Source organism: Choloepus didactylus, chromosome 5 (assembly GCF_015220235.1).
Source record: "Choloepus didactylus isolate mChoDid1 chromosome 5, mChoDid1.pri, whole genome shotgun sequence".
In the NCBI taxonomy this organism is placed as follows: domain Eukaryota; kingdom Metazoa; phylum Chordata; class Mammalia; order Pilosa; family Megalonychidae; genus Choloepus; species Choloepus didactylus.
This window is the reverse complement of record NC_051311.1, coordinates 134,416,016-134,443,426: the sequence shown is the minus strand read 5'-3', so window position 1 is coordinate 134,443,426 and position 27,411 is coordinate 134,416,016. Positions and strand designations below refer to the sequence as shown.

At 40.4% G+C, this 27,411-nt stretch overlaps 1 protein-coding gene across 5 annotated transcripts in view; it reads left to right on the top strand.

The window, feature by feature from the left end:
- The window catches only part of OSBPL3 (oxysterol binding protein like 3), a 181,955-nt gene extending 163,623 nt beyond the window's left edge, over nucleotides 1-18,332 (top strand). For all 5 annotated transcript variants that reach the window (XM_037836924.1, XM_037836922.1, XM_037836923.1 and 2 more), the window contains 6 exons: nucleotides 2,689-2,767; nucleotides 4,707-4,851; nucleotides 7,260-7,404; nucleotides 9,521-9,647; nucleotides 11,658-11,780; nucleotides 15,308-18,332. In XM_037836924.1, the coding sequence (XP_037692852.1) occupies nucleotides 2,689-2,767; nucleotides 4,707-4,851; nucleotides 7,260-7,404; nucleotides 9,521-9,647; nucleotides 11,658-11,780; nucleotides 15,308-15,404 (716 nt within the window). In that variant the 3' untranslated portion in view covers nucleotides 15,405-18,332. The remainder of the gene's footprint in view (nucleotides 1-2,688; nucleotides 2,768-4,706; nucleotides 4,852-7,259; nucleotides 7,405-9,520; nucleotides 9,648-11,657; nucleotides 11,781-15,307) is intronic.
- The last annotated feature ends 9,079 nt before the right edge of the window (nucleotides 18,333-27,411 follow it).

Sequence of the window (27,411 nt, the reverse complement as noted above, 5' to 3'; positions counted from 1 at the left end):
ACGTAGATACCATTTCTGGTACTCTTTTTTATTCCTTTGTGTGGATTCAAATTTCCATTTCTTACATTTTCCTTCTGCCTAAAGAACTTCCTCTAATGTTTCTTTAAAAAGTGCTGGACTGCTTTAAGCTTTTGCATGTATGAAAAATATTTTATTTTGCCTTTGTTTTAAAAGATTTTTCCTGGGTTTTGAATTTTAGTTGACAATTTTTTTCTTTCAATTTTTAAATTATGTTGCTTTACTGACTTCTGGCATTTTTCTGATGAAAAATCAGCTATCATCCTTATTTTTGTTTCTCTGCGTGTAAAGTTCTCTTCCACTGCTTTTAAGATTTCTTCTTTATCTCTGATTTTAAACAATTTGATTGTAATGTGCCTTGGAGACATTTTATTCATGTTTCTTATGGTTGGGCTTTTGAAACTCTGAAATTATTGAGCTTTTGAAACTCTGAAATTAGAGCTTTCATCAAAATTGGAAAATGTATGGCCATTAATTCTTCAAATATTTGTCTGCTCACCCTCCTCTCTGGGACTCCAATTACACATATATTAGGCAGCTTGAAATTATCCCACATACACTGATGCTCTGTTTATTTTTTTCCTCCTTGTTTTTCTTTTAGGATAGTTTTTGTGCTATGTCTTCAAGTACACTAATCTTTTCTTCTGCAGTATATATTATTAATTTCAGTGTATTTTTCATCTCTAGAAGTTCAGTTTGGGTCTTCTTTATATTTTCATGTCTTTCCTTATCACCTTTTACTTTCCTTTACCTTCTTAAACTATGGAGTATTTTTATAATTGCTGTTCTAATGTCCTTGTCTACAAATTCTATCGTTTGTGCCATTTCTGGGTCTGTTTTTATTAATTGATTTCCCCCCTCATTATGGGTTGTGTTTTCCTGCTTCTCTGCATTTTTGGTAATTTTTATTGGATGCCAGATATTACAGAAATTAAATTGTTGTATATATGGGAGTTTTTTTTTAATTTCCTTAAATGTTTCTGAGATTTTATCTGGGACACAGTTAAGTTACTTGGAAACCATTTTATCCTTTTGAAGCTTGCTTTAAAATTTTGTTAGGCATATCAGGCAAAGCCTTCATCTAGTGCTAATTTTGTCCCACTATGGAGCTAAGACTCTTCTGAAGACTCTGCTGAGTGCCCCAGTTACTACCCGGTCTCTCAACTCTGGCTGTTGGGAGCGTGAATGATTCCCAGGCCTGGGTGAACTCTGGGGATGGTTCACCTGCTCCTTTCTGCAGGCCTTAGCCTGGCCATGCATAGTTTCCCCACACTGATCAGTGCACAGCTGAAGCCTCGAGGAGAACCCTCTGCAGATCTCCAGAGCTCACTCTTTGTACTGCTGTCTTTCCAGTACTCTGCGCTGTGAATTCTAGCTGCCTTGGCCTCCCTAATTTTGTGCTCTGTTTCTCCTCAACTCAAGAATTCCACTGGCCTCTGCCTGGGTTCCACTTCTCTGTGGCCTGCAGACTTTCTCCAATAAGTAGAGCAATTATATAGCTGCCTTGCTCATTCCCCTTCTCTCAGGGGACAGTGTCTTTTTTCATATATTTTATCCATTTTCATTTTTTCTTTTTAGCTATTTAAGGTGAGAAGGTAATCTCTTCCCCTATTACTTTATCATGATCCAAAGAGGATGTTCAACTCCCACATATTTTTCATAGTCTGCCCTCTCACTTCTGCCATTTCTGTCCCATATTCCCAAACTTATTTCTACTTATTTGCTATATTTTCTCCCAACCTTGCTTATTTTTTTGTTGTTGTTTTGTTTCCTATTTCCTGTCTTCTTTGTTGCTACCCCAGTTATTTACTCAAGTTAGAAAAATCAACATCATCTCCAAATTCCTCTTTTCTTTCACATCTAATTTGTCACCCAGGTCTGTCTATTTCTACTTCCTTGACAGTGCTGAGGCCACTTCTTTTCACTCCACCCTCTGCCTCTGGCTTGGTTCACTTCATCCTCTTTTCTACATGTGGCAACTAAAGTCTCCTCTTCACTTGTCATCTTGTTTCTAATCTCTCCTGCTCTTGTTCCATTCTCCATATGGCTTCCAATTGAATTGGAATCCTGTTTCAACCAACACCTGGTTTTACCTGGTACATACAAAACCAGACTTCTTCACCAGGCTTGTAAAGCCTGCTGTTCTTTCTCCTCTTCTCTCCATACAATCCCCGGTCTACCGGGTGGAATCTCACCGAGCTCTCTTATACTCTGTCGCCTTGAATAAGCTGTTTCTTCTGCCCTAAATTGATTTGTCTCTGCTTGGTGAAATCCTGCTTATTCTTTAAAGCCCAGTTTAAATGGCCTCTTCCCACAAGCCTCTTCTGAGGCCTTCCACCAGCGAGTTGGTCATTCCTTCCCCTCTGGTTCCATTTCACTTCAAAACACACTCCGTTGTGGTCTGTGGGCCTCCTTGTTTTTCACTTCTGCCTGCCTTTCATGCTTTGAGCTCTTCTAAGGGAAGAGCTTTGTCTTATAATTTTAGTTTCCCTGATTCTGTTTCTGCTGCTCAATTCATACTTAATAAATATCTATTGCATGAAAAGTTACCCTATATATTAATTTGCTTTATTATGAAGAGGTTGTACTGTATCATGACTGATCATTTATCCAGTGGAAGAACTCTTTTGCTGTCATTCTAAATATGTCATATTTGGTATGTCATTTCAGATGTAAGATGGAAAAACAAATTCTGGGGTAAATCCATGGAAATTGTTCCAGTTGGCACAACCCATGTGACTCTGCCAGTGTAAGTTCTTCTGTGGTTAGGGACTTGGCAGCATTTAGGGCCAAGGTTTAGCTTGAGGAATGTGATGCCCATTTTTCCTGATGACATGGAGTGTGTTTTTATCTTGTAAGCTTGACAGTAAGTTCAATTGTTCTTCATTTTGACGATTTCACCTCTTCTCTCCCTTAAGCGGAAATGCCTCCTGGAGACCGAATTTCCCTGAATAGAAGCTTTTTAAAACTCATATTTCTACTTCCCAACAAAACTAAGAGTGGTAGTTTTTATTTAACATTGTTGTCATGCCTCACTGTCGAAATTCCTCTTGAGAAAGATAAGAACTTCATGGGGGAGTGACAAGTCCAAGCCTCCATGGAGGCGGTCGTGGCCGAGCCTCTCTGAGTCTCAGTCTACTCATCTGAAAATAGGGTTAATAGTAGTGTCTGCCTCATATGGATGTTGGGAGGAGCACGTATGTTAATGCACATAAAGGATGTGGCCTGATGCCCAGCACATAGGAGGCCCTCAGTGAGTTTGAGAAAGACTGTATGGGGTGAGAAGAGAAGAGGACCGAGGATGGGGCCGTGGTGTCGTGGCCAGACTGCTTCAGACCCTAGCTCCTCACCCTCCAGCTGTGTGAACTTAACCTCTGTGCCTCAGTTCCTTTGTCTGAATGACAGGAACAGTATCACAGCCTGCCATTTATGAGGATTCAATCAGTTAATACTTTGAATGGTGCCCGGGCATTATACTATGAAATAGATGAAATACTATGATACTAGGAAAGTATTTGTCAAATAATCTTAGCCTCTCAAGTGTTGCCATATCTGCCTTCCCTCTGTGCTATTATTTACTTAGTAAATGTTTCTTTACCCAACTCACAAATTTATTTTAAAAAGGAAACTTTTAATCGCTACTTGAAATGGAAAGCCAGTATCATTTGCCACAAATAGAAAGTAACCATACAAATAAATACTGTGAGGCAGAACAATATTATTAAATTCTATCTAGACATTATGACTTCTCTTTTCTGAAGTCTGTTCTCTGTTAGTTACAAAGGGAAATGAGATGTTAAGGGCAGGGTAACACTTCCTCTTTGAATCCATCAGGAGAATTGAAAAGGCAGCCCGACAGCAATCACATTTCTTCCGATTCTTTAGTTCCCCCAAGGGTGAGGATGTGGTTTTTGTTTGCAGGTAGCACTTCAGGGCCAAGTCACCAGAGAGAGAAAAATAGAGATAGATGGCCTTGATCTTATAGGGATTATTGATATTTTTTCTAAAGCAGAATGGTTGTGGGCACGGACTCTGAAACCAGCCTGCCTGTACTCAAGTGCTGGCTCTGCCGTTTACTGATTGTGAATCCTCAGGCAGGTCACTTAACCTCTCTGATCATCAGTTCCCTTACCTGTAAAATGGGGATAATATACCACCTACTTCTTAGGGCTGTTGTGAAGATTAAACAGAGACTATCCATAAAGCACTTAAGTAGTACTTGGCACATATAAGTGCCATTTGAGTGTTAGATCTTATCTTCATAATTATTATTTATTTCTTTAATTAATATCTGAATACTTTCTCACTATAGAAGATTTAAGTAGTAACTATATAGCAAATTGTGAGAAACCCCATACCTTCCTCATTCCCACTTCCCTTTTCTGGCTCAGTGACTATAGACAAGTCACCTCTGGCTCTCAGTTTCCTCCACTGGAGAAGGAGGGAGAGGTTGTTGCTGGAGATCACCAGGCTCCTTGCAGCTTCTGGGGCCTTTGGCTGCCTGCTGAGTTCTGTGGCCCTGTGTGCCTCCCCGGAGAGCGAAAGCACTTGGCATGCCCAGCACGGAGCAGGCACTCAGGCAGGGTGGGCTGGGGAGTGAGAGAATGAGTCATTCATTGCATGACCACTTTTTCAAAATGCCAGTGCTCTTTTGGGAATCATTACTTTCACTTTTCCCTCCTTTGCAGTTTTGGAGACCATTTTGAGTGGAACAAAGTGACCTCTTGCATCCATAACATCCTAAGCGGGCAGAGGTGGATTGAGCACTATGGAGAGATAGTCATCAAGAACCTGCATGACGATTCCTGCCACTGCAAAGTGAATTTTATAAAGGTACCTGGTGGCCATTTGAGTTCTGGGCCTGGAAGGGCTGCAACAGAGCACAGGGTGTTTTGGGGTGGGGGATTTCACCTTCACTTTTGTGCCGGGGCTCCCTGGAGCCTGCCTCGCCTCCATCATCTGCACCATGGCCATGGCCCCTGGCTGGCCTCCCTGCTTCCCCCTCGTCCTCCTGGCAGTAGCCAGAGGGATCCTTGTAAAAACATAAATCACATCATAGCAATTCTTCAACCAGCAGCTTCCTTATGGTGGCCCATGAGGCCCCACACAGCCTGTACTATCTACACACACACACACACACACACACACACACACACACACAAAATCCTTGGACCTTGCCACCCTCAGTCATCCCACTCCTCTCCGCTTCCTCCCTCACTGTATTCTGTCCGGCCAGGTGGGCTTCCTTTTGTTTCTTTATTTCCTTCTGCTTGGGCTGCTCTCCTTGGACCCTCCCATCACCAGCGCCTCCTGTTAGTCACTCTAGCGCATCACCTGTCTTCAGAGTATTTGTGACATCTGCACTTAGCCAGCTTATTCTGGGCTTACTCGCTTACTTTCTGTTCCCTCACCCTCCTCACCACCCCGGGCTCCAGAAGAGCAGCACCCAGGTCTGCCTTGTCCACTGGTGCTGCCCTCACGCCCAGAACGTAGCACAGCTCATAATTATCCATGAACATAACTGAAAAGATTGGCCTGAGATAAACAGCACGAAATTGTCTGTCTTTCCAACTGCCATGATTTGAACCCGTTCTCCACCTTCTCTCCCTCTTCAGATTCCCTCTAGCCCTTAAAACTCCCATGTACTTAACATGGCTTTAAAGTGTTATCTTCCTCAAGGAATATTTGCATTTAATTAAACCAATATCATAAGCCAAGGGATCAGGCTCTAATTGTAGAATTTCACATGCCACCTCTCTGCACCACCTATAACTGGTGACATTTATAGAAAGGTGGATTGAGACCTCGGTTATACTTGTAAGTCAACTCTGTGTTGTAGACAAATGTAAAGTGGTCTTATATTTGGGCAGTAAAATGAAAAATGTCTCCATCTTGAAAGCTTTGTCTAAGCTCACTACAAAAAGAAGCAAAAGGCAAACTGGAGCAGGGGTATAGACCCGTGACCCAGGTGAGGCACCTCCTCCTGGTTCAATATTTTCCCCACAGAAATATGCTCAACTCCTCTTTCTCCCACCTACCTCGTTTTCACTGTCTTAGGACAAGAGGGTGGATTTCTGTAGCTATGAGAGATGAAAAATTAGAACAGTCAGTGTGAGAGAATCTGAACTGAACACAGATGCAGCCATCACCCATGGAATATGGCTGCCTCCCCCTGTGGCTTTCCAGTGTGTTGGCAGCATTGGATTGGGGAGTGATCTCTAAAGAGGAAATCTGACTCCTGCTTCAGAAGAAACTTGAGCCCCAACAGTCTTTTTTTCACCACTCCCACCCCACCTCATTTTTACGTGGCTGTGGAACTCAATTTTAATTTTGTGACTTATCTGTGAGATGCCCCTGTACCTCTCCTTCTTCACAGTTTTTTGTTTTGTTTTGTTTTTTACCATGGCCTTGTGATGGGGAAACCAAACCACTAGAATGTGGTCTGAAAATGCCACTCAACTTTATTGGCTTTAAAATATGGATTCTGTTTCAGCTGAAAATAGTACTAGGAGTTTTGATTTATGGAGAAATGCCTTCCGTTCTTTTATAGAGATTTTTAGGGCAGCCAGGTAATTGGAAGATTTGAAAAATCACTCTAGGGAGTTAGCGCTCCATCTGCTGGCGTCAGTTTGGTACTGCATGCAACCAGCGAGGCTGAGCTGGGTTCAGCTGGGCTGCTGTACATAGTGTGAGTATGGGTAGCATGAGGTTCCCATAGGCTGATGAACAGAACTGGGCTGGGGTGGAGTGGGGTGGCAGTAATAAAAGAAACGGAAATTTTAAGCAACTCTTTGATTGGTTTACAAAGGACTAAATCCTTTAGAGAAAAAAATTTTGTATATTCAATTTCTTTTAAATTGTAATAGTCAGAGCCCAAGCAACACCCATGAAACAGCTGTTCCAGAGGAGGGGGTTTTAGCACCAAATGTACTACTTGGCTGATGTCTAAGAGGAGAACTGATCCTTTCCTCCTTATATTGTATGTCGCAATTTTTTAAATGTATCATACAAATGTTGGTTGAGTTACAAACTGCAAAAATAGTGTTAACTATTCATTTTTTAATTAAATAACTAAAAGTATGTTTTTTAGAAAATAAGCCAGACCCCAAACTGGCAAACTAGATGTAGTGTTTATGGTTCTTTCTCTCTCTCTCTCTCTCTTTTTTTTTTTTTTTCTTCTTTTAAGATCTGTAATAAGTTGGCCCCAAAGTACTAAACAGACATCTCTTATGGAATTCTAGGCAAAATACTGGAGCACTAACTCCCATGAGATTGAAGGCACGGTATTTGACAAGGATGGAAAGGCAGTGCATCGGCTGTTTGGGAAATGGCATGAAAGCATCTACTGTGGTGGCTCCTCCTCATCCATGTGCATCTGGAGAGCAAGTTGGTGTCCGGGATAATCTCCCCCAAGCTGAGGGCTGGTGGGGGGCATGGCTGGGGTAGCTGCAGTTGGGCGGGCATGTGACCATCAGTGTCTTCAGCCTCTGCCTGCTTTTCTGTTCTAGAGGAGTTGGTCCTTATTTCCTTCATCTGATATCCCAAAGTCATCTTCATGCTTATCAACACCTCCTCAGTTGGGCTGCCAGGTTCTGGGTTCTTAATCCGGGAATGAAGCCACTGCCAGCCCACGGTCACTCTCCCAGTCAACACACAGTCTTTGAACATCTCTCCGGTACCTAAATTGGGCACCAAACAGGAATATCAGTGAAGTACAAAAAGTCATTCTAGAGTAGAGACAATAAACGTTACTGGGAAAGCAGAGCACCCCTCAGGTTAGCCCCATACTGTAGGCAGCTCGGCTCTCTCCTGTGGTCCAGAGGGACGCTGAGCTCTGGAGCAGCTGTGGGGAGAAGGGCTAGGGCACCCTAAGTTTCCTCAACATGTACCCCCAGCATTTTAAGACCTTCGCCCATCTTCGAATCTAACGCGTAGGTTGTTTCCAAGTCATAGTAATTTTATAAAACAATTGTTCTGAATAAATCTGTTAGGATGCTTTAGGCTGATGAAAATGGAAAGCCATTCTAATAGTAGCTTAAACCATTCAGAAATATGCTATTACTTAACAGTAAGTGTGGAGGTGGATCGCTGTTTAGGCGACATCTCTGTCGAGGACTCAGATCATCAAGGACACATTCTGACCTTCCCAGTGTGTTGGTGATGATTGTCCTCAGGCTTGTAAATGGGTATCATGAGTCAGTGCCTTATCCTCAGTGAAAGCCCACCAAGCAGTGAAAAGAGGTAAAGAGCTTTCTCTTCTCATGCCTCTCTTTTTCTTGGAGTGAAATATTTCCCAGAAGCCTCCAGCAAATGTGTCCTTACATCTCGTCAGTCTGAATTGGGTCCAAACCCATCCCCGAATCAGTCACTGGCAAAGGATGGGCATGCAGAGATTCAAACTAGCTTAGACTCATCCCTGGGGAAGGGCAGAGTGCCAGCTGAACAGAATCAGTGTCCATTAGCAGGTAAAAAAGGGAAGTGGCTGTAGTGTGGCAGAAAAGTCCCTTTCAATGAGTAGCTGCCACATCTTCCACCATCACAGAGGTTGCCATGAAGCTGGAACAAATTGGCACTTGTGGCCTTTCTAGGTTCAGAGGCATGAGTGAGAATTTGCAAGTGAAACACTCCCTCTCCTTTGCTCGTAGTATGGATCAAAGGTGACAACTGCCACCCTCTCTGGAATGTTCAAGTGGTGTTTTGACTGTGTCTCTGCATGGACCATATGTGTGCTGGCCCATCTTTGAGAAAAACCACTATCTTCATTCTCTGGTGCTTAGGGAAGAGAGGCAGATTTCTGAAGGCACATCAGAAGCTCTGCTGTCATTTTCATGCTTAGACTAGTTGCAAGGAGGACTTTTGAAACTTCAAAAAAAAAGGGTCTGCAGAAAAGTTCAGGGAAAGCATTTGTGTTTGTATGTGGGAAAAACAAGAACTACGACTATGAATGGATTTTATTATTCTACGCTTGATTGACCCGATATATAATTGTATTTTTTAGCTGGAATTCAAGTTAGAGCAGTGCACTTAATGATCTGAAATTTAACATAAGATCTTTTTTTTTGGTGGGGGGAGGGAGGTGAAGTTGGTGAAAAGAAAAGCAGGAATGGAAGAAAAAAATTAACATTTATTCACCAACCTATCAGGAAAACTAGACTCTGAGCTTTTCATCATGCTTATTTTAATAAGAAATTATATTTTCTTAGCTTAAACAGCTTAGAAAGAAACTTCATGATATTGTATAAATTTGATTTATGTCCCACACAAAGGAGGCCTTATCCTTGTAGATAGAAAAAAAATTTTCTAGAGAAATATTCAGCACCTATTTGCTTAACCAGAATATTTTAATAGAAATGGAACAGTTTAGATCTGAGAAAAAAAAATCGTAGCTGGTCAGGGACTCCCTACCAAAAAAAATATTAAAAAGAAAAATAAAAAGTGAAGGAATTAAAATGAAACACAAATGAAATGCAAGTTAGGCATAAATGATTTATTTTTCTTTTAGATCCCATGCCTAAAGGCTATGAGCAATATTATGGCTTCACACAGTTTGCGCTAGAATTAAATGAAATGGATCCGTTGTCAAAGTCTTTATTACCACCTACTGATACTCGATTTAGACCAGACCAAAGGTAAGGACTTTTTAAAGGCCTTTCTCTCCAGAAATGTAAGTCTTTACACCAAGTCTGATTCACGTCCCCCAGGCCCCCAGAGGAGCCTGAGAAGAGGACTGCTTACCAGGGGAGCAGACAGGGAAGCTTTCAGCTTAGAACTAGCTCTGAGTGGCCTTTATTCCTCAGCAGGGCCCCGTTTCTACTGAAACACCAAAAGAAAAGTGTTTATGTTTAAGAGTTTTACTGCATGCAATAATAGAGAACTTACTTTCTTATCGTGTATTTGAAAGAGTAAAAAGCATCCTGCTCTCCAGCCCCACCCCTAAAATTGAAATGATTTTGGTGCACTGAGCTCTAACTTCTAATTCTAGGTTTCTTGTTAACAAGCTGCATGACATACGATGAGTCCTTTCATCTTTTTCAGCCTTGGTTTCCTACTCTGTAAAATGGGAATAATAATCTCTCCCCTGAAGCTTTTCCAGTTAAGACCCAAAATCCAGAAGCCAAAAAAGATTGATTAAATTAGACTTTATTTAAAAAAAAAAAAAAACAAACAAAACCTTCTTTATGGCAAAATAAATGAAAAGATATAACCAAAGTCAAAACACAAATGAGAATGACATAACTGTGAAAATTTACATTTGCAACTCATTTCACAAAATGGTTCTAGAAATCAGGAAGAAACAGATCAACCTATTAGAAAAAGTGGACATTGGAAAATGAACCAACACTTCATAAAGCAGGAAATACAGAAGGCTCTTTAACATGTGAAAAGGTGCTCAACCTAACTCATATAAGGGAGATGCAGCTTATTAAACTCACTGATGTTTCATGTTTTAACCTGTCAGGTGGCAAAAATTCCTATGTTAGATACACTCTGATGAGGCGAAGGAGGAAGCAGGCATTCTCAACATTGCTTTTGGGAATGTAAATTGCTATAACCCTTATAAAGGGCAGTTTGATAATATTTAAATTACAAAGGCATATCCCCTTTCACCCAGCAATTCCACTTCTAGAAATTTCTCCTACAGATATACTTAGCCATGTGTAAAATAAAAGATACAGCTTCACTCATTGCAATATAATATAACATTAAAAAAATTGGGAACAACCCAGATGTCTTTCCATAGGAAATTGTTTAAATAAATTAAGGTGTATCCATACAGCAGAATATTACACAGCTTCCAAAATATAAAGATATCTATGTACTGATATGGAAAGATCTCCAAGATAAATTGTAAAAAGTAAAACAAAACAAAACCAAGGTACAGGCAGTATGTGTAGCATACTACCATTTATGTTTTTTTTTTTTTTTTTTTTTGTATTTTAGAAATAAGTTTTATTTTAATTCAATGTAAAAAAAAAAGTTTATTTAAAGAACCTAATCCATCCAAAATATCAGCATATGCATAGGCCTTGGGTGCTACAAATACAGGACAATGACTTTGGGTTTGTTTTGATAAAAGCCAAAGGCCATTTATGTTTTGAAGGAAGGGATACAAATATATATTAATGTTTGCTTATATATGCATTAATAAACTCTAGAAGGGTGCACAAGAAATTAATGACAGTGGGTTGGAGGGTGAAGGTGGGTGGGATGGGGAGAACTAAGTGGAGTTAGAGACAAGTGAGAGGGAGATGTTGCCCCAAATTCATTCTTGTGGATGTATTTTTTTTTTTAACCATGTGAATATATCACCTGGGCAAAAAGTAATATCTTCTCCATAGCCAATAAATCTAGCTCTTCAAACACACATGCTCTCTACATATACCCTCATTTAGCTCAGAAGTACAATCTCACAGAAGTAAATGTTATGGTTTTCTGGAAAGTAGTATTTTCAAAGAAAAACAAAAACCAAAAATAGTATCTTATGTAACTACCTCAAAATTTTGTTTTACGGTTTGAGGGAGGAGTTTTATGTGTGGGAAACCATTTAAAATATGCAGTCTGGGATTCGTGAAACTTTAGTAGTAATTATTATGTTCTCTTACAATTAATATTCTCTCATTTTCCCCTCAATGCCTCAGGTTTCTAGAAGAAGGGAACTTAGAAGAAGCTGAAGCACAAAAGCAGAGGATTGAACAGCTTCAGAGAGAGAGGCGGCGAGTTTTAGAAGAAAATAACGTGGAGCACCAGCCTCGGTTTTTCAGGTTTGTGCGTGGACGGGGTAGATCAGAGAGAACCGGAGGTCCCCTCCCAAATGAGCGCTTTCTCCATGTTTTTCTTGCTTCAGAGTGGCGAAACTGCTCCTCCACGTGAGGGGCAGAAATTCTAAGGGTATTTGCCTTGGGGCTCTCCCTTTGCTGTTTTTCTAGGGCCTGAGCGTCTTTCACTTTTGCCTCCCCGCGCTCCTCCTGCCCGCCCGCGCCGCAGCGCCTCTCCCAGGGCGTGTGCAGAGGGGTGCTCAGAAAATGCAGAGCGGACGGCCCGAACCAGGCTCCAGATTATCAGGCGGGCTGATTACATTCATGTCTAAAGTTGGTCACCCAGGCAGACATATTTCACACAACAGATAATAAATAATCAACCCGCAGGTTACCAAAATGGAAATTACAAGTAGTCTAATCCTCGGACTGAAGAAGTTCTAAGACACTTGGGCTTGGGTTTGGAACATTTACTGTTATTTTTAAATTAACTTGCTAAGAGGGTCTTTTTAAAGACAGACCTAAAGATTCAGAAGATGCACCAAAGGTCAGCTCTCCCTCCCCTTATTTTAAATGATGAAGAAACGAAGACCAGCCAGTGTGGATGATTTTCGGAATGGCAGACTGTCCCTTACAGGACCCAGCTCTCCCAACTACAAGGCCAGGGCCCTATGGGTTTTAGGTTTGTTCATTTTTTTAAAAACTCAAAGTTAAAACGGGTACATGTGGAAAAGCAGCAAGCCCCTGCCTTACCTACCCCTTCACCCTAGTCTTGCTTTCAGGGCAACCAGTATTTTTTAGGATTTTAAAAAATTTTTAATGGGCAATGTTAGGTCCCAGAGGAAGAAACTAACATGTAGAAGGAGTTTCTGACCCAGGGGCCCCGCAGCTTATGTCACAGAAAACGGGTGCCCCATAAACTAAAGAATGAAGGCTGTGCAAGGCTGTTCCAGCCACAGTGGTGCCTCAAAGACAGGTAAGGCAAGGTCAGATATGCCCATAAGATGAACAACCAAAAAAGCCTGCTCTCCCTACTTGGATAACGCAGATGCTTTCCTAAAAAGAACATTGTCTCAGAATTCTACCAACCAATCAGCCCAAAACTAGATAGGCACTTACCCAGTCAAGGGACAGAACACCACAGCGGACACCCTGCCCAACGTGGGTTCCTTTTTTCGTTAAAAAATGCTGCTCTCAGATAGAGAGCCGGAGCCATTATCTTTCTTTCTTTCTTTCTTTTCGCTGGCTCCCACCTGCTTTCTTCCTCTAATAAATCTTAAACTTTATCCTTAAACTTTGACTCGCTGCATTGTGTGGATTCCTAAATGACTCCGACCTAGTAGGCAACAGAAGGATTTTTAGGGAGGGAGGATTTAGCTACTAATCTATTGTCATCAATAATAAAATATACATTCCAAAACAACAAAATAGCAACAATTAAATGTTTTGTCTTCAAAAAATAACACAGTCTCCTCTGAAGTTGACGTGGATTTTACCAAATCCCTTCTGATCATTTCCACAAACTCAGGAATGAACAGATTGAAGATCAGCTGGCCAGAGCCAATCTCAAAATATTCATAGTTTTGTTTAAACATTAAAAAAAGAGATAGACATCCTAAATCCATTTCAAAAAAGGCAAGGGATAGATAAATGGATAGATTAATAGACTGATCATTTGATTTACTGATCACTTGATAGATACATATCCTCTTAGGTAGGTTGGTTCTTTTTTTTCCTTTCATAAATCCGTTTCTTTTATTAAAAAAAGGAAAATCTATGTGTATATAAAGATTTTTGGATATCTTTTGAGGATCATTAAAAATTATGGGTAACCAGACCATCTCAAGGACTAGTTAAGGAGATATTAATATGAAAGTCTTAAAAATGACCTCACAAAGTCTGAAGCACTAAGGGAAAAGAACTAATGTTTAAATGCAAAATATAAAAGGTGGTATAGGCTGTGATTGCAACTATGTAAAAATTAGTCTGTGTATGGGCAAGGACTGAAAGCAAATGCAGCTGCAATGACTGGAATGCTTTTTCCTTTGGGTTGTCTATAAAATTATGATAGTATTATTAGATCAAGAAAAAATTGGAGAAAAGGCGAGAGTTGTTCAGCAGTAGTGATCTTTCTTGAGACTGTTGTAATTAGAAATCTAGCAAAGAGATTTCAGAGAGGAAGGTAGGGGCTTGGATGTTACCATTAACACATACTGAGAAATCATGAAAACATCACTGGACATTGCACGTGGACATACAGCTCAGACAGAATCAGGCCCTTTTGTTTTATAGTGAAGTGTCTCATAGGCAGATTGGCTCAATTTGAACATATCCCTTTATTGGAATAAGTAAGAAAGGATGATAAAAATCCATGTTCCTGGGAATGTGGGAAAATAGGCACCCTCCACTTGTGCTGTAAAAATTACAAATGCACAGACTCTTTGACCCAGCAGTTCTACTTACAGGAATTTTAAATGTAATTCTACTCAACACACTTACAAAATAATATATAATTTTTAGAGATTGAAGACAACCTAAATAATTTCCACTGTGGTACCTGTTACATAAATTTTGGTCTGTCCATACAATGGAAGAGCATGCAACTGTTTAAAAAGAAAATGAGGAATCCTTTGTTGCTGAAGTTACCAAATGTTTCCTGTAAAAGGAATACTAAATATTTTTAGCTTTGCCAGCCATCTAGTCTCTGAAGCAATTACTCAACCCCACCATTGATCATGAAAGCAGCCATGACTGGGCTTGGCTATGTCCTAATAAAACATTATTACAAAGTAGGCAGGAGGCTGAATTTGGCCCATGATAGCTCTCTGAGCTCCTGCCTTATTGTACTAATCGGAAATGACCTCCAATATAAATTAGGTGGAAAAATCAAGGGATCAAACACTACAGTGCTACCATTGTATAATAAAATGGAGCGTGGTAGAGTTTATGTGCACACACACGTGCATGAAATTTCTCTGAAAGAAGGAAGCTGATCACATCTTTGCCTTGGAGGAGAACTGGGAGGCTGGAAGATAAGGGTAGGAAGCAAATTTTTAACTATAGACCCTCTTGTACCTTTTGAATGTTTGTCTGTTATCTTTTCAAAGAATAGTGAACCGTGTCTGTTCTTTCCGGATTTTCATGGCTTTCAATCCCTGCGCCCCTTTTACACTAATGTTAACTTATCAGTTCCTGTAAACAACCTGGTTGGTTGTAGTTTTTTCATGGTCATACCCAAGGCAGTGGCTGTCATCCCAGCCACGTTTTATATACAACTCACCCCCCACCTGGCTTCTCAAAAGTACCACTTTGCAGGATCTCTTCAAGTTTGAGAAGCAAAAGTCAGAAGGAGTGAGAATGGTTTCCAGGCTTCCAGTTCCTTCACTGATCCACCACTGGACTATTGGGGACATTGGATGCAAGTGACAGTGATGGCCTCTGTGTGTGTGTGTGCTTGGGGTTGGCGGGGAGGGAAGGAGAGAGAATATGAGGATATTTTAAGAGTCTTCAAAAAATTGTTTCGTCTTTGACAGGAAATCCAGTGAAGACTCTTGGGTGAGCAACGGCACCTATTTGGAACTTAGAAAAGATGTTGGTTTTTCAAAACTGGACCATCCTGTCTTGTGGTGAAAAGGAAAGAAGAAAGATACATTTTTTACTTCTCCATGTGTGGTTTCTGAAGCAGCACAAACCTATGCTTGTTTATTGAAAAGATACTATCTTAGAATGAGTAATCACTTGTGCTTATCTTAGCATTCTAAGTATTTAAGTATGTATTTTCTTCAGTGGGTTTCTTTACAATTGCAGATGCTGTCATGATCATTTATATGAATGTAGCACATCTTGATATTTCTTTTTATATATGAACTATTTAATAAAAATGAAAGATTGAATGTTAAATATGTGGGTTAAAAAGGAAGCTTTAACACTAATTTTCCAAAGGTTATGGAAATACAAATTAAATGTATGCCTTATAGAATTAATGTTGGAGGGGGAAAAAAGCAACCTCTCCCAGGTGCATTAAGAAATAAGTGGAATACCCAGGGTTACTCAAATGCATATGCTACCCAAGTTTAATTTGGTAGCTCAGAGATCTTTCTGCCTCAGACAGCTCTTGAATTGCTCATACAAAACAATTCTGCTGGTGCTGGAGGCTGAAGAATCCTTTTATTTGCGTTTTAGTGGTTGGGGAGATGGTAAAAGGTTTATGGAACATGTGTTATTATATAAACTGGATGTAGCACCTTCTTGAAGAGGAAGTTCTGCTGCCTTATGTGCAACATTGTACCCTGTGCTGGAGTGTTAATCAGAGAAATCCTCATTAATTAAAGGTCATAATGGCTCCCAGAGAGGTAGCAGGAAATTTCTCCTTAGTGAGAGCTGAATCCTTGACTAGCTAAGAAGCTATTTCCTGCTTCTCACCCACCCTGAGCTTCCCCTCCTGTTTAACCACATCTGGGTTGAGTGTGGGATGTCCTAATTTAGCATAAAAAATACAGTGCATTCCACAAAGCAGTTCAAGTTTGACTTTCTGAAATTTTAGCAAAATAACTGATTGTTTTAAATAACTGAACATGTGTTTCTTAAATACTGTTTTGATATTTTCTACCTCTTATTAAGCACCATATTTTAGATCTTGTGTAAAAAATCTGACCATCTGCCTTATAGACAAATGTAGAGAACTGATGTTCTTCCTGTGTATCGTTTGTGTTCTGATAAAGCTTTAAGTGTCTTATGCCTTTCTGACACTTTCTTCTTATTCATATCTCTCATGGAGTTTTGCAGCAATCTCAAATAATACTGATTAAAACTATTAAAAGGGGAAATTTTGTCATTTTAAGTGTATTTGAAACTACAGTAATATAATTTGTGCAGTAGTTGTATAATCAAAGCAATTCCAACTTCTGCTCAGATTACATTAAGACCAAAGCGTAATTTTTAAGCCTTCTATGCTAATGTCAATAACAATCCTATAGAATATCAATATAATGATATGCTAAAGATTTCTTCAGAAAACATTTTTTTTTTTAGGTATTTAAAGGATCTCAGGACATGGAATGCTGCAAATAAAGAGTAGAATAAAAAAACAGAAAAAGAATACATAATTTTTCAATGTTACACCAAATAACCAATTGGACAGTATTACATTTTCAAAATGTAGAGTTGTTTTAAGCGGATCAGTAGGCTTTCAGAATTTGCAAATTTAAAATACCACATTTTAAACCAATAAATGACTCATTACATATTGGATTCGCTTATTCCGTTTTATTTAGACATCAAGATGAACACAATGGGAATATCATTTCCATTTCTGAGCAGTTGTATGACACAATCAAATTATGTGGTATGATCTTTGTTCTTTTCTTTTAAAACATCCATCCAAATACTGCTCACAGACCTGAGGAAGCAAGCTGCAACTCAAGGGAAAAACAAATCTAGTTTTCACAGTGTGAGAGTAAATGTAGAATTTTAGCAGTATTGCCTGTTGAATAGGATTACTCTAGAGGCTAACTCAAAACACAGAAAGCAAACAAAAAACCCACAGCCAGAATGGATGTAGTTTTGTCATGCAATGTTTGGAAATTCTTTAATTGTCCCGATGCTGTAATTTCAATGGTTCTAATACTTTATCTTGGAATCACATGGATAACTGGACCAAACATCACCTATACAGTCATTTTATGTGAGAAGGGAGGGGGTGTGGTTAAGTAAAATATAACACAGAACTGTGTGCAGTACAGTAACACCATCTATAGAGGGCTTTTCTGAAATATAAACAGCTCGGTGATGCATCCTGCTATTATAGCCTTAAAACTACCTTGAGGGGGAAATGGCTTCTTTTTTCCTTGTTCCTATTCTTAATAGCACTCATCTACCTAATTTGTATTGCAAGGACATTTTATATTTTTAAGATGAAGAACACAGAAACATGGCATTGGTTGGGAAGAATTCAGGTAGAATTTAATTTTCTGGACTTGATTAAATTATGACAGTCACTACACCATTTGAAATGCATGTTTTAACCTTTATTTTATTCCCAACCCTACCCAAATTTATGGCAAATTACAGATATTCTTGGAAATGGGACTTTGTGCCATCAGCCACATTGTTCTGATGTTCTGATTGCTACTATTGACTACCCCAAATTTCAGGAAATCCATTTAGGAATGAGTCAGTGGTCTCCAGTGTAGCAAGGGAGCAGATCAGTTCCCTCCTGGACCCCAAAGCAACCTAAGGATGGTCATTTCCTGAGTCAAATGTGATTTAAAAAAAAAAAAATTTATTGTAGTAATACATATACTATATACTATTTCCTATTTTAACCACTTGTAGGTATACAATTCAGTGGTATCAATTGCTTTCAAAATGTTGTGCTACCATCCATTACTAATACGTGGTCATCACCCAAAGCAGAAACTCTCTACCAATTAACCATTAACTCCCCATTCTCACCTACCCCTGGCCCCTGGTAACCTGTAATCTACTTTGTCTCTATGAATTTGCATATTCTAATTGTTTCATATAAGTGAAATCATACAATATTTGTCCTTTTGTCTCTGCTGTTTCACTCATCATGATGTTTTCAAGGTTCGTCCACATTGTAGCATGTATCAGAGCTTCTTTCCTTTTAATGGCTGAATAATATTCCATTGTATGGCTATACCGCATTTTATTTTTCTACTCTTCTGTTGATAGACACTTGGATTGTTTCCACCTTTTGACTATTGTGAATAATGCTGCCATGAAGATTGGTGTACAGATATCTGTCCATGACCCTGCTTTCATTTATTTTGGATATATACCTAGCTGCACCATTTTACATTCCCACCAACAATGTATGAGGGTTTCTATTTCTCTACATCCTCGCCAATACTTATTTTCCATTTTTAAATAATAGCCATTCTAGTGGGTGTGAAATGGTATTTCATTGGGGTTTTGATTTGCTTTTCCTTAATGGCTGATGATGTTGAACCTCTTTTCATGTGCTTATTGTCCATTTGTATATCTTCTTTGTTGAAAAGTCTATTCAAGTCTTTTGCTCATTTTTTAATTGTGTTGTCTTTTTGTTTTTCAAATGTGATTTCATCACGCAGTTCACCCCACAGACACCAGGCTGGTTCTGGTACTAAACAAATGGAGTTCACTTTAGGACAACAGTGCAGTTATCTGTTGAGTTCCCAGAATGTGTGCTTCCTGTGGGATTCTCTTAGGGAGAAAATATTCTATTTTTAATTAACTTCCAATAAACCATTTGCTTGGGCTTTGAGCAGTGTCCTTCATCTGTATTTTCCAGATTTATGATGAGTGGTCTTGTTATACTGTTAAAGATATCAAGCCTAAGAGGAAAATAGTAAAGTCTTTGTTTGGCTGTTGAACCTTGATGTAGGCTTATTGCATTTACTCCCAAGTTAGATTATGCCTTCCAGCACTAATAGAATTTCCTCAGATGTTTTAGGTATCAGTAGGTGCAATAAGACATTATTCTTATGATCTTAGAAATAATAGTTCCAATGTACTGGCATAATTTATTTGTCTTTAATTTTGATATTAACATCTGCATAAATCTATTTTTGCTACCAGATGATGATGACTATTTTCATGTGCTCAATTTTCCTCTGCATTGTATTAATCTGTGACTTTGTGTTAGTTTTTATTTTTCTGTTTATATAAGTATCTGCCCATATCAGTCTAAAATGTGGACCATTTTGGAGATTTTGATTTTGGGGAATACAGTGATCAAAAGTTGCTCAAATATTTTATTTATAATGATTTAATCTTCCTCTACCTTCAAAGGATACTATTTTTTAATGAATATTTGTAAATCTTCCATCTGACCATTTGTAAAATTATTTTCTGTTTAAATCCCACCCTTCTACCCTTATTCCAATGCCTCCCCCAAAAGCTGTTACTAATTTGTTTCCCCCGATGTAGTTAGCAGACTATGAATAAATACATGGAAGAAGGCCACCTTTGTCTGTGTTCCCAGGTTAATGATATATGTGGCAGCTGAAGGGACAAAGTGCAAGACTCTTGCATAGGCCCTTTCGTGGAAGAAACAGCAGGTTACCCAGAGTGATGGGGTAGAATACCCTGGGAAAAAAAAGAAACTTGGAAACCATGGAGTTGCCTCACTTTGGTTCCCAGTATTTCCCAGGTATTTGACCCAGACCGGTCACCTGCAGCCCCAGGAGCCTCCTCCATCTACCCCAGCGTTCCACTGAAATACCATTATTTTTGCATGTGCCCAAACAAAAAAGGAAAACACTGACTACTTTCAGCAATTCAATGGCTCTTACAAATGAGTCACTCGTCTCCTCTCATACCTAACTTGTATCCTTTGCAATGCCAGAAACATTCTTAGACTTCACTAAAGTTCCATTGGATTTAGTTGGTACATTTATGGTGTTATACAGTGTGCTAGATTGCAAAGTTATATGCATTAAGTCATGTTTCTGCATTCCTGAAAACACTTAAAGAGACAAAAGTGAGGCATGACTCCAGGAATGCCCTGAGCATTCTCTTGCCTGGCCCCTCTGTATCCTGACAGTCTTCCAGAGTCTTGTTTCCATCTGAACTTCCTTCTGAGAGAAGGAAAAGAAACAGCTTTGGCCCTTTATTGTTATCCTAAGAACCCACACCAGCTCTGGCTGCCTCTTAATGCCAACCACACAGTAGCAAATAAAAAGTAATTTTTGACCCCAGGCTTGAAAACGGTAGACTGATTGTCCTGGGCTCTGAGAACTGCTGCTTTTAAGAATGGGTCACAATTTTGTTATTGGTTATACAGGATTGGGCCTTGATATTAAATCATCCAAATTGTCAAAAAAAAAAAAAAAAAAAATGAACCTTGATAGGATCCTAGCTTAAAAGAAAAAAACTATAAAAGATGTTTTGAGGACAACTGGTGAAATTTGCATATGAACAAATATATTAGATACTAAAAAAGTTTTGTAAATTTTCTTATATAGTCTTGAGTTATTGCCTGTTTAGATGACTCAAATCTGCCATCAAGGAAGACCATTTTCCAGTATTATTGCAAATAATGTGTTACAGACACTAAAAGAAATCTTAAAAGGCAACCTCAGAATATTTTAACATGTGGACCATCATTGGAATAGGCATAAAGCATCCTAAGGTGTCAACTTCAATGAGGTAATAAAATTTGGAGGTATAAGTTTGAGGCCATTTGTTTACAAAGTTAGTCATGTTCTTCAGATTCTAATCTTAGCAATCAAATATCAGTGTCAACATAATGTCCTTCAGCAAATCAGGACATCACTCTCCTTGTTGACCTAGTAAAGGGTTTCTTATTATGGACTTGTTAGTTGGGATCCCTGCAGGAAACAGAATCCAACTCAGATTGTTGGAGACGTTTAAAGGAGGGGGCAACTTTGGAGAGCTGGGAGCAGGTTTAAGGCACCCAGAGATTAGCAACCAGGGTGGGGGTAGGGGGCAGGAGTCATTATCACCCCAGGCATGAAAAGGCAAAGCAAGGAAACGGTAGCTGGAGGCGGGGACAGCCACCTGGAGCTGGAGCTGTGGAGCTGCTACTCATGGTCTCTACCAGAAAATCCCGACCCCAATACAGAAGAACTGTCCCAACCTCTGTCTCCTCCAGCAGCTACTCTCCTGACAGTGCCCCCTAGTGGCTGAACTCAGGTGAGCACGGACGCGGAAGTCTGGTGCTACAGCTTAGGAGGAGGCGCCTGGGGGCACTAACAGTAAACAAGCACTTGGACCTTGCATTCACCAGATTAATATCCGAGCTTTCAGAGAATTTGTAGAAGGTAAGTAGGCCTAAAAGCTTTTTTCCTCCCTCCCACCCCGAGAAGAGAAATTGTTAAATTGTATTGGCTCTAGGTATCCTATCAAGGATGAATTGAGATTGACTGTGATTTTTTAAATCTGATTCTCAGTGGTGATGTTATAATGTTTTTAGCGAGCTAAGGGCAGGCTCTCTTCTGTATCATTTAAACAGACCATCAAACTAGGAAAGATATGTCAATTAAAGAAGTGACTCTCAAATTTGGCTAATGTCCTGGGGGTAATTTTAAACACACGGTTGGTTCAGAACCAGCAAGCCCCGCAAAAGCTCTTGACCAGCATTTGATCCCACTGATCTGGGACACCAGCTTCTGATTGTTTTAAGATTCCAACAATGACATGTTGGTGACAACTATGTTTCTTTTCATTAAGTTTTGTATATTGCTTTTCTGCTGCCTTTTACATTTTGAGCTCATCAAAGGTAGGGACTGTGTCACCTCCTTCCTCTGGGACACTTCTTGGGTAATTTATAAAAGGACTTGCAGACACTGAGCACTCAGCAGCTGTTATGCTGGATCCTTTTACTGAGACAGGAATGGTCCTGACACTGGGAAGACAGAGCCCCGCGCCTTGTGTAGCTGTCAGTCGGGTGGGAAGCTGCTTGGCCGAGAGGGCTCTGTTATGGAGGATGTCCATGTGGGGGAGCCCTGACAGTCTTTGGGGATCAACAGAGAGGTGATGGGGACTTGACTAAGCTGGTGATGGTGGATTGAGAGCAGGGGTGGACCTCAGAGATAGTGAAGCCTGGCATGTAGCAGATGGTCGATATTCATCTGCTTTTCTTTTCCTGAGTTTCTAGAAATCGGAAATAAGGTCTTGCCTTCCTGAAACTTAAAATAGAGTTAGGAAGATAATGTGTCTGTATAATGCAAGGATGTAAAATATGGCATTAGAATTCCTCTCAGGAAAGGAGCGATCTTCTTCATTGAGCAAAAGAGTTGATGAAGCCCTTTGTGTGAGATATGATGCCCTGGGAGTGGAGATTGGCAGGAGACAAAAAAAACCACAGAGCTGGCACATTCCCAGGGCTATCCATTATTCAATTTTTAGTTGCTTGTTTTGCTTTCTGGCAAACTCTGTTTCCCCAAGCATTCGGTAACACCTTCCACACACATATGCCTTGTGTGGGTGGTATTTGTGTAAATTAAAGACAGGCTGAATTCCACACCTGGACCAGTTCCAAAGAGAGGAGGAACTAGGGGAGCCTGGTTGAGTCCAGAGATCCAGGACCGTAAAGCCAGAAGTGAGCATGAGATTGAAATCCTGGGAAAAGCATGGACTCTGGAGAAGACCTGGTTTGAGGGCTTAAGGTGAAATATGATGGGGGAGGAGGGGCCGGTAAGCAACCATAATACTGGGTGAGTTAATTGGCAAATGAGTGGCACCAACAGGAAATGGCTTGGAGAGCTAATGCTTCGTTGGGGTCATGATGGAGTTCCAGAGGAGATGGGGGACGAGTGGGACCTGGAAGTTACTCCCAGCTCAGAATCTCTCAGAAAGAGAATTTTCCCCTCCTAAAGAAAGGAAGGGTTGTTTTTGACCTAGATCCCACATACTTTCAAAAGAGACTTGTGCATCTAACAAGAGGCATTCATCTGTGTAGGCATGGGGAAGTTAAAGATAAAAAGAGATCAGAAACTATGACGGGAAGTCAAGGGATGGTTGTGCCAGGAGCTAGGGAAGCTATGGGTGTGGCATTTGGGCTTTCTGGTAACCCCAGGAAATAGGAGGTGCCACAGAGCCTTCCATAAGTGAGAAAAGGAGTTATACCAACTCAGGAGAGCAAACTGTCTCCTAGCACCAGATTTTAGGAACAGTTTCTTTCAGGGAATACTTTCATATACATATATGAAAGTGCCCTGGCTCTACAAAACCCAGTGGGTCATGTCATCACTATTTTAGAAGACATACAAAGGCTCGTCAAAGGTGGGGCAGAGAAGGAGCTGTACTGATGAATTACAATGTGACTGTGACTGTTAGTTAACCTTATAATTCTTATATCTGCATAATACATCTGAAGCTGAGAGTCTCAATAAAACATGAAAATAAGAACTGATTACAAGTCAGTGAATGGAAGAACATTATGAATTGCAGTCAAATATGAATACAATTAAAACGAATTAGTCATAAACTATATTAAAATGAAGGCTGGAGATACATGGATTAATGATTTGCACTAAAATGTGAAAATAACAATTGCACTTTATCTTAAGCTATCAAACAATTGTTTTCCAATGTGCTTCAGGTACTTGCTATATAACTTGAAATGTCTAGGTCATAAAACAGAATTTATAGCCTAAATGATTTAAACTGCAATGTAAGACTAAATAGTGAGTTTGTATGAGGGAAATAAGATAAAAAAAATTTTTTTTAATTGTCACTGATGAGTTTCCAGGAGACTGAAGACGGACTCTTTCCCATTGGAGTGGGAAAAGGAATGAGCTTATTCTCAGGCCGGGTGCTGGCTTGCACACCTTCGTGGGCCTAGGATTCGAGAGCATGGCATCCTGTTACAATGCAATTCCCATAATCTGTAACAGCACCTACTATGCCTGCTCCACCCTATCCCCATGGGTCCTTAAATACTGTTGGGTATTTCATTAGTTGGATTCACCCAAGACCCTGGCACTTAGATTCTTGATCTTTTAAGGTCAAATCTCTTCTCCTGGCCTCTTTTATGAGTAAAAGATGCATTAACATAAAAAAGGAGAGGCAACCCAGCCTGAACAAAACAACAAAAACAAACAAAAAAAACCACACCTAAGTTCTAGTGACCTGGATTTTTTCCCTGGCTCCCTTTTGTTTCTGTGTGCAATATTTAAGGTCATCTGGATGGAGAAGCAACCTGCAGCTGAGGTCGGTTGTGCCTTTTCCTTTTCAGATGTGAGGGAGGCTGGGAAGGGCTACTTAACATTTTCCTACGTGCCAAGCTGTGCCAGCAGTCCGGGGGCCCTGACTGTGACCCTCTGTAGACTCTGTGTGTGACTGGGTTCCTGTTGAGACAGTCAGATGGTGTATGTCCAAATCCCTACTGACCACAGATGTTCTAGCTGGTGTCGAGTGGCACAGTCATACTTCCCCATCTCTCCAACTAGGTGGCTTTAGAAAACCTTAATTTTTTTTCCCCTTTTATATGGACTACAAATAAAACTTGGAGCTATTTGCAGTTTGAGGGGAAAAAAAGCTATATGAAGATTCATTCTTAAAATCCCAGCAGGCTTTACAAAACATAAGCCAAGTTAGTCATGGAAACTCTTAGCATCTGATGAGAAATACTTCCATGAAATCAACAGCTACCATTTATTAGGCACTGAATTTATGCCAGACTTGATGCCAGATTTATCTCTAATCCACAGCCACACTTGATTGACTCATCCATTCATTTCTGCATTCAACAAATACATTCATGGGGTGCTGACTCTGTGCTAGACAGTGTGTGAGGTACTGGGAATACAGGAGTAAGCAAAGACAGGCATGGTTTTCTGCATTATGAAGCTTGCATTCCACCAGACATTGAAAACAGACTTTAATGATTAGTTACACAAACAACTAATTACAATTAAGAAAGTTTCTCTGAAGAAAGATGAGAATAAGTAAGAGAGACCTTGCCAAGTCTATGGCTCAGGGAACACTGCCTAGAGAAAGTGAGGCTTAAGTGGAGACCTGAAGATAAGCAGGAGTTGCCAAATGAGAAGCTGGGGACAGAGGAGGGCCCCCTAATGGCCCAGTGGTGGGAAGGAGCTCAGCACTTTGGCTGAGCTGCAGGAAGGGCCGTGAGGGGCCTTCCTCCCAGAGTGAAGGTTGAGACAGGCAAGACCGAGAGGATGCGGGGACTTGGGGTTCTGTAGGAGCAATGGAAGGACATGGAGGGTTGTTAACATGCCGCATATCTCCAAGAACGCCTCACATGGTGGCGTCCATTACCTTAGAGAATGTAACATACTCCAGGGCCCAATGAGAGACCTACTTTTGTCATCATATGAAAACTAGGACAGATGTACATTAATCAAGCTTCAAAGACAGAAATTAAAGAAAATGCCACGTAATTAAGTATCAGGGAACAATTGCTATCACAGGCATGGGATATGCCAAGCCCATGTGACCAGCTCCTATGTCTATAGGCAGACCCTCATGGCTTAGGGACCCTTGTGCATGGGCTCAGGACAAGGGGGATAGCATCAGAAGTCACAGCCAGCTCCAGCTATTTCTCAACAGAGTGGTCTTGCAAGGGGGACAAGGATAGTCAGACACCACCCCCCATTCACATCTCCCTGACAGGGATGCTTCTAGGCTTGCTCAATGGAGCTGGAGTAGGATTGACTGACTTTCCCTTTCCCAGGCTACCTAGGAGTCTATTGCCTCCCTTTCCTCCTGATCTTTCCTTTTTGTTTTAGAAACATTCACGTAGCCCAGCAGGCCCAGGAGCAGGTCTGCAGCCAGCTGGGACCTTTGCCCATCAAGTACCTGTGGAGCCTCCAAGTCAGCATCCTTAGGACAGGCTTCCAGTTCTCCTTCCCAAGTCTCCAAAGCATCTCCCTGTAACCTGCAAATACTGACTGTGGGTGTCATCTGCAGGTATGGAAATGGAGGCCCAGCAGGTTGTGTTACTTGCCCAAGACCATGCAACAAGTATCAGGACCAGGATTCAAACATGGTCACACTCCCTTGACTGCACCAAGTGGCCTATTACAGACTCCAAATAAAGAAAAGCTTTATTAATTAGTCCATCATGAATGTAGGAGCTTATAATAATTTGACTCAAAGGTCCCCTTCCCAGACAGGCCTTCCTTGGTCACCCTATCGAAAATTTCAAACCTACCCACCTCATGTCCATACAACTCCTTACCTCCTTCTTTATTTTTTCCTGTAGCATTGACCACTGACACACTGTATATTTTCTTTATTTGTGCTGTTCTGGTGATTTTGCCCATTAGAACATGTGTGCTCCAAAGGCAGGTGTTTAAGTCTGTTTTGTCCTGAATTTTCTCTTTATCTTCATTCATTCACTTGACAAATATAATATACTATGCTATAATGATATAATACAATATACTGTAATACAATTTAATACAAATGCTGTTTATGTCTGAGCTGCTGATGAAAAACATTTACTAAGCAAATGTTGTGTCCCGCTGGACAAGCATCAGGATTCACCCTTGTGCCAGTTTGAATGTATTATGTCCCCCAAAACGCCATTATCTTTGATGCAATCTTGTGTGGGCAGATGTATTAGTGTTGATTAGATTGTAATTCTTTGATTGAATGTTTCCATGGAGATGTGACCCACCCAACTGTAGGTGATGACTCTGATTGGATAGTTTCCATGAACATTTGAATGGCCCCACCCATTCAGCATGGGCCTTGATTAGTTCACTGGAGCACTATATAAGCTCAGACAGAAGGAGCGAGCTTGCTACAGCCAAGAGGGACACTTTGAAGAAAGCACAGGAGCTGCAGATGAGAGACAGTTTGAAGATGGCCGTTGAAAGCAGACTCTTGCTCCGGAGAAGCTAAGAAAGGACAAACGCCCCAAGAGCAACTGAGAGTGACATTTTGAAGAGGAGCTGTGTCCTAGAGAGGAACATCCTGGGAGAAAGCCATTTTGAAACCAGAACTTGGAGCAGATGCCAGCCACGTGCCTTCCCAGCTAACAGAGGTTTTCTGGACACCATTGGCCATCCTCCAGTGAAGGTACCTGATTGCTGATGTGTTACTTTGGATACTTTATGGCCTTAAGACTGTAACTGTAAATAAACCCCCTTTATAAAAGCCAATCCATTTCTGGTGTTTTGAAATCTGGCAGCATTGGCAA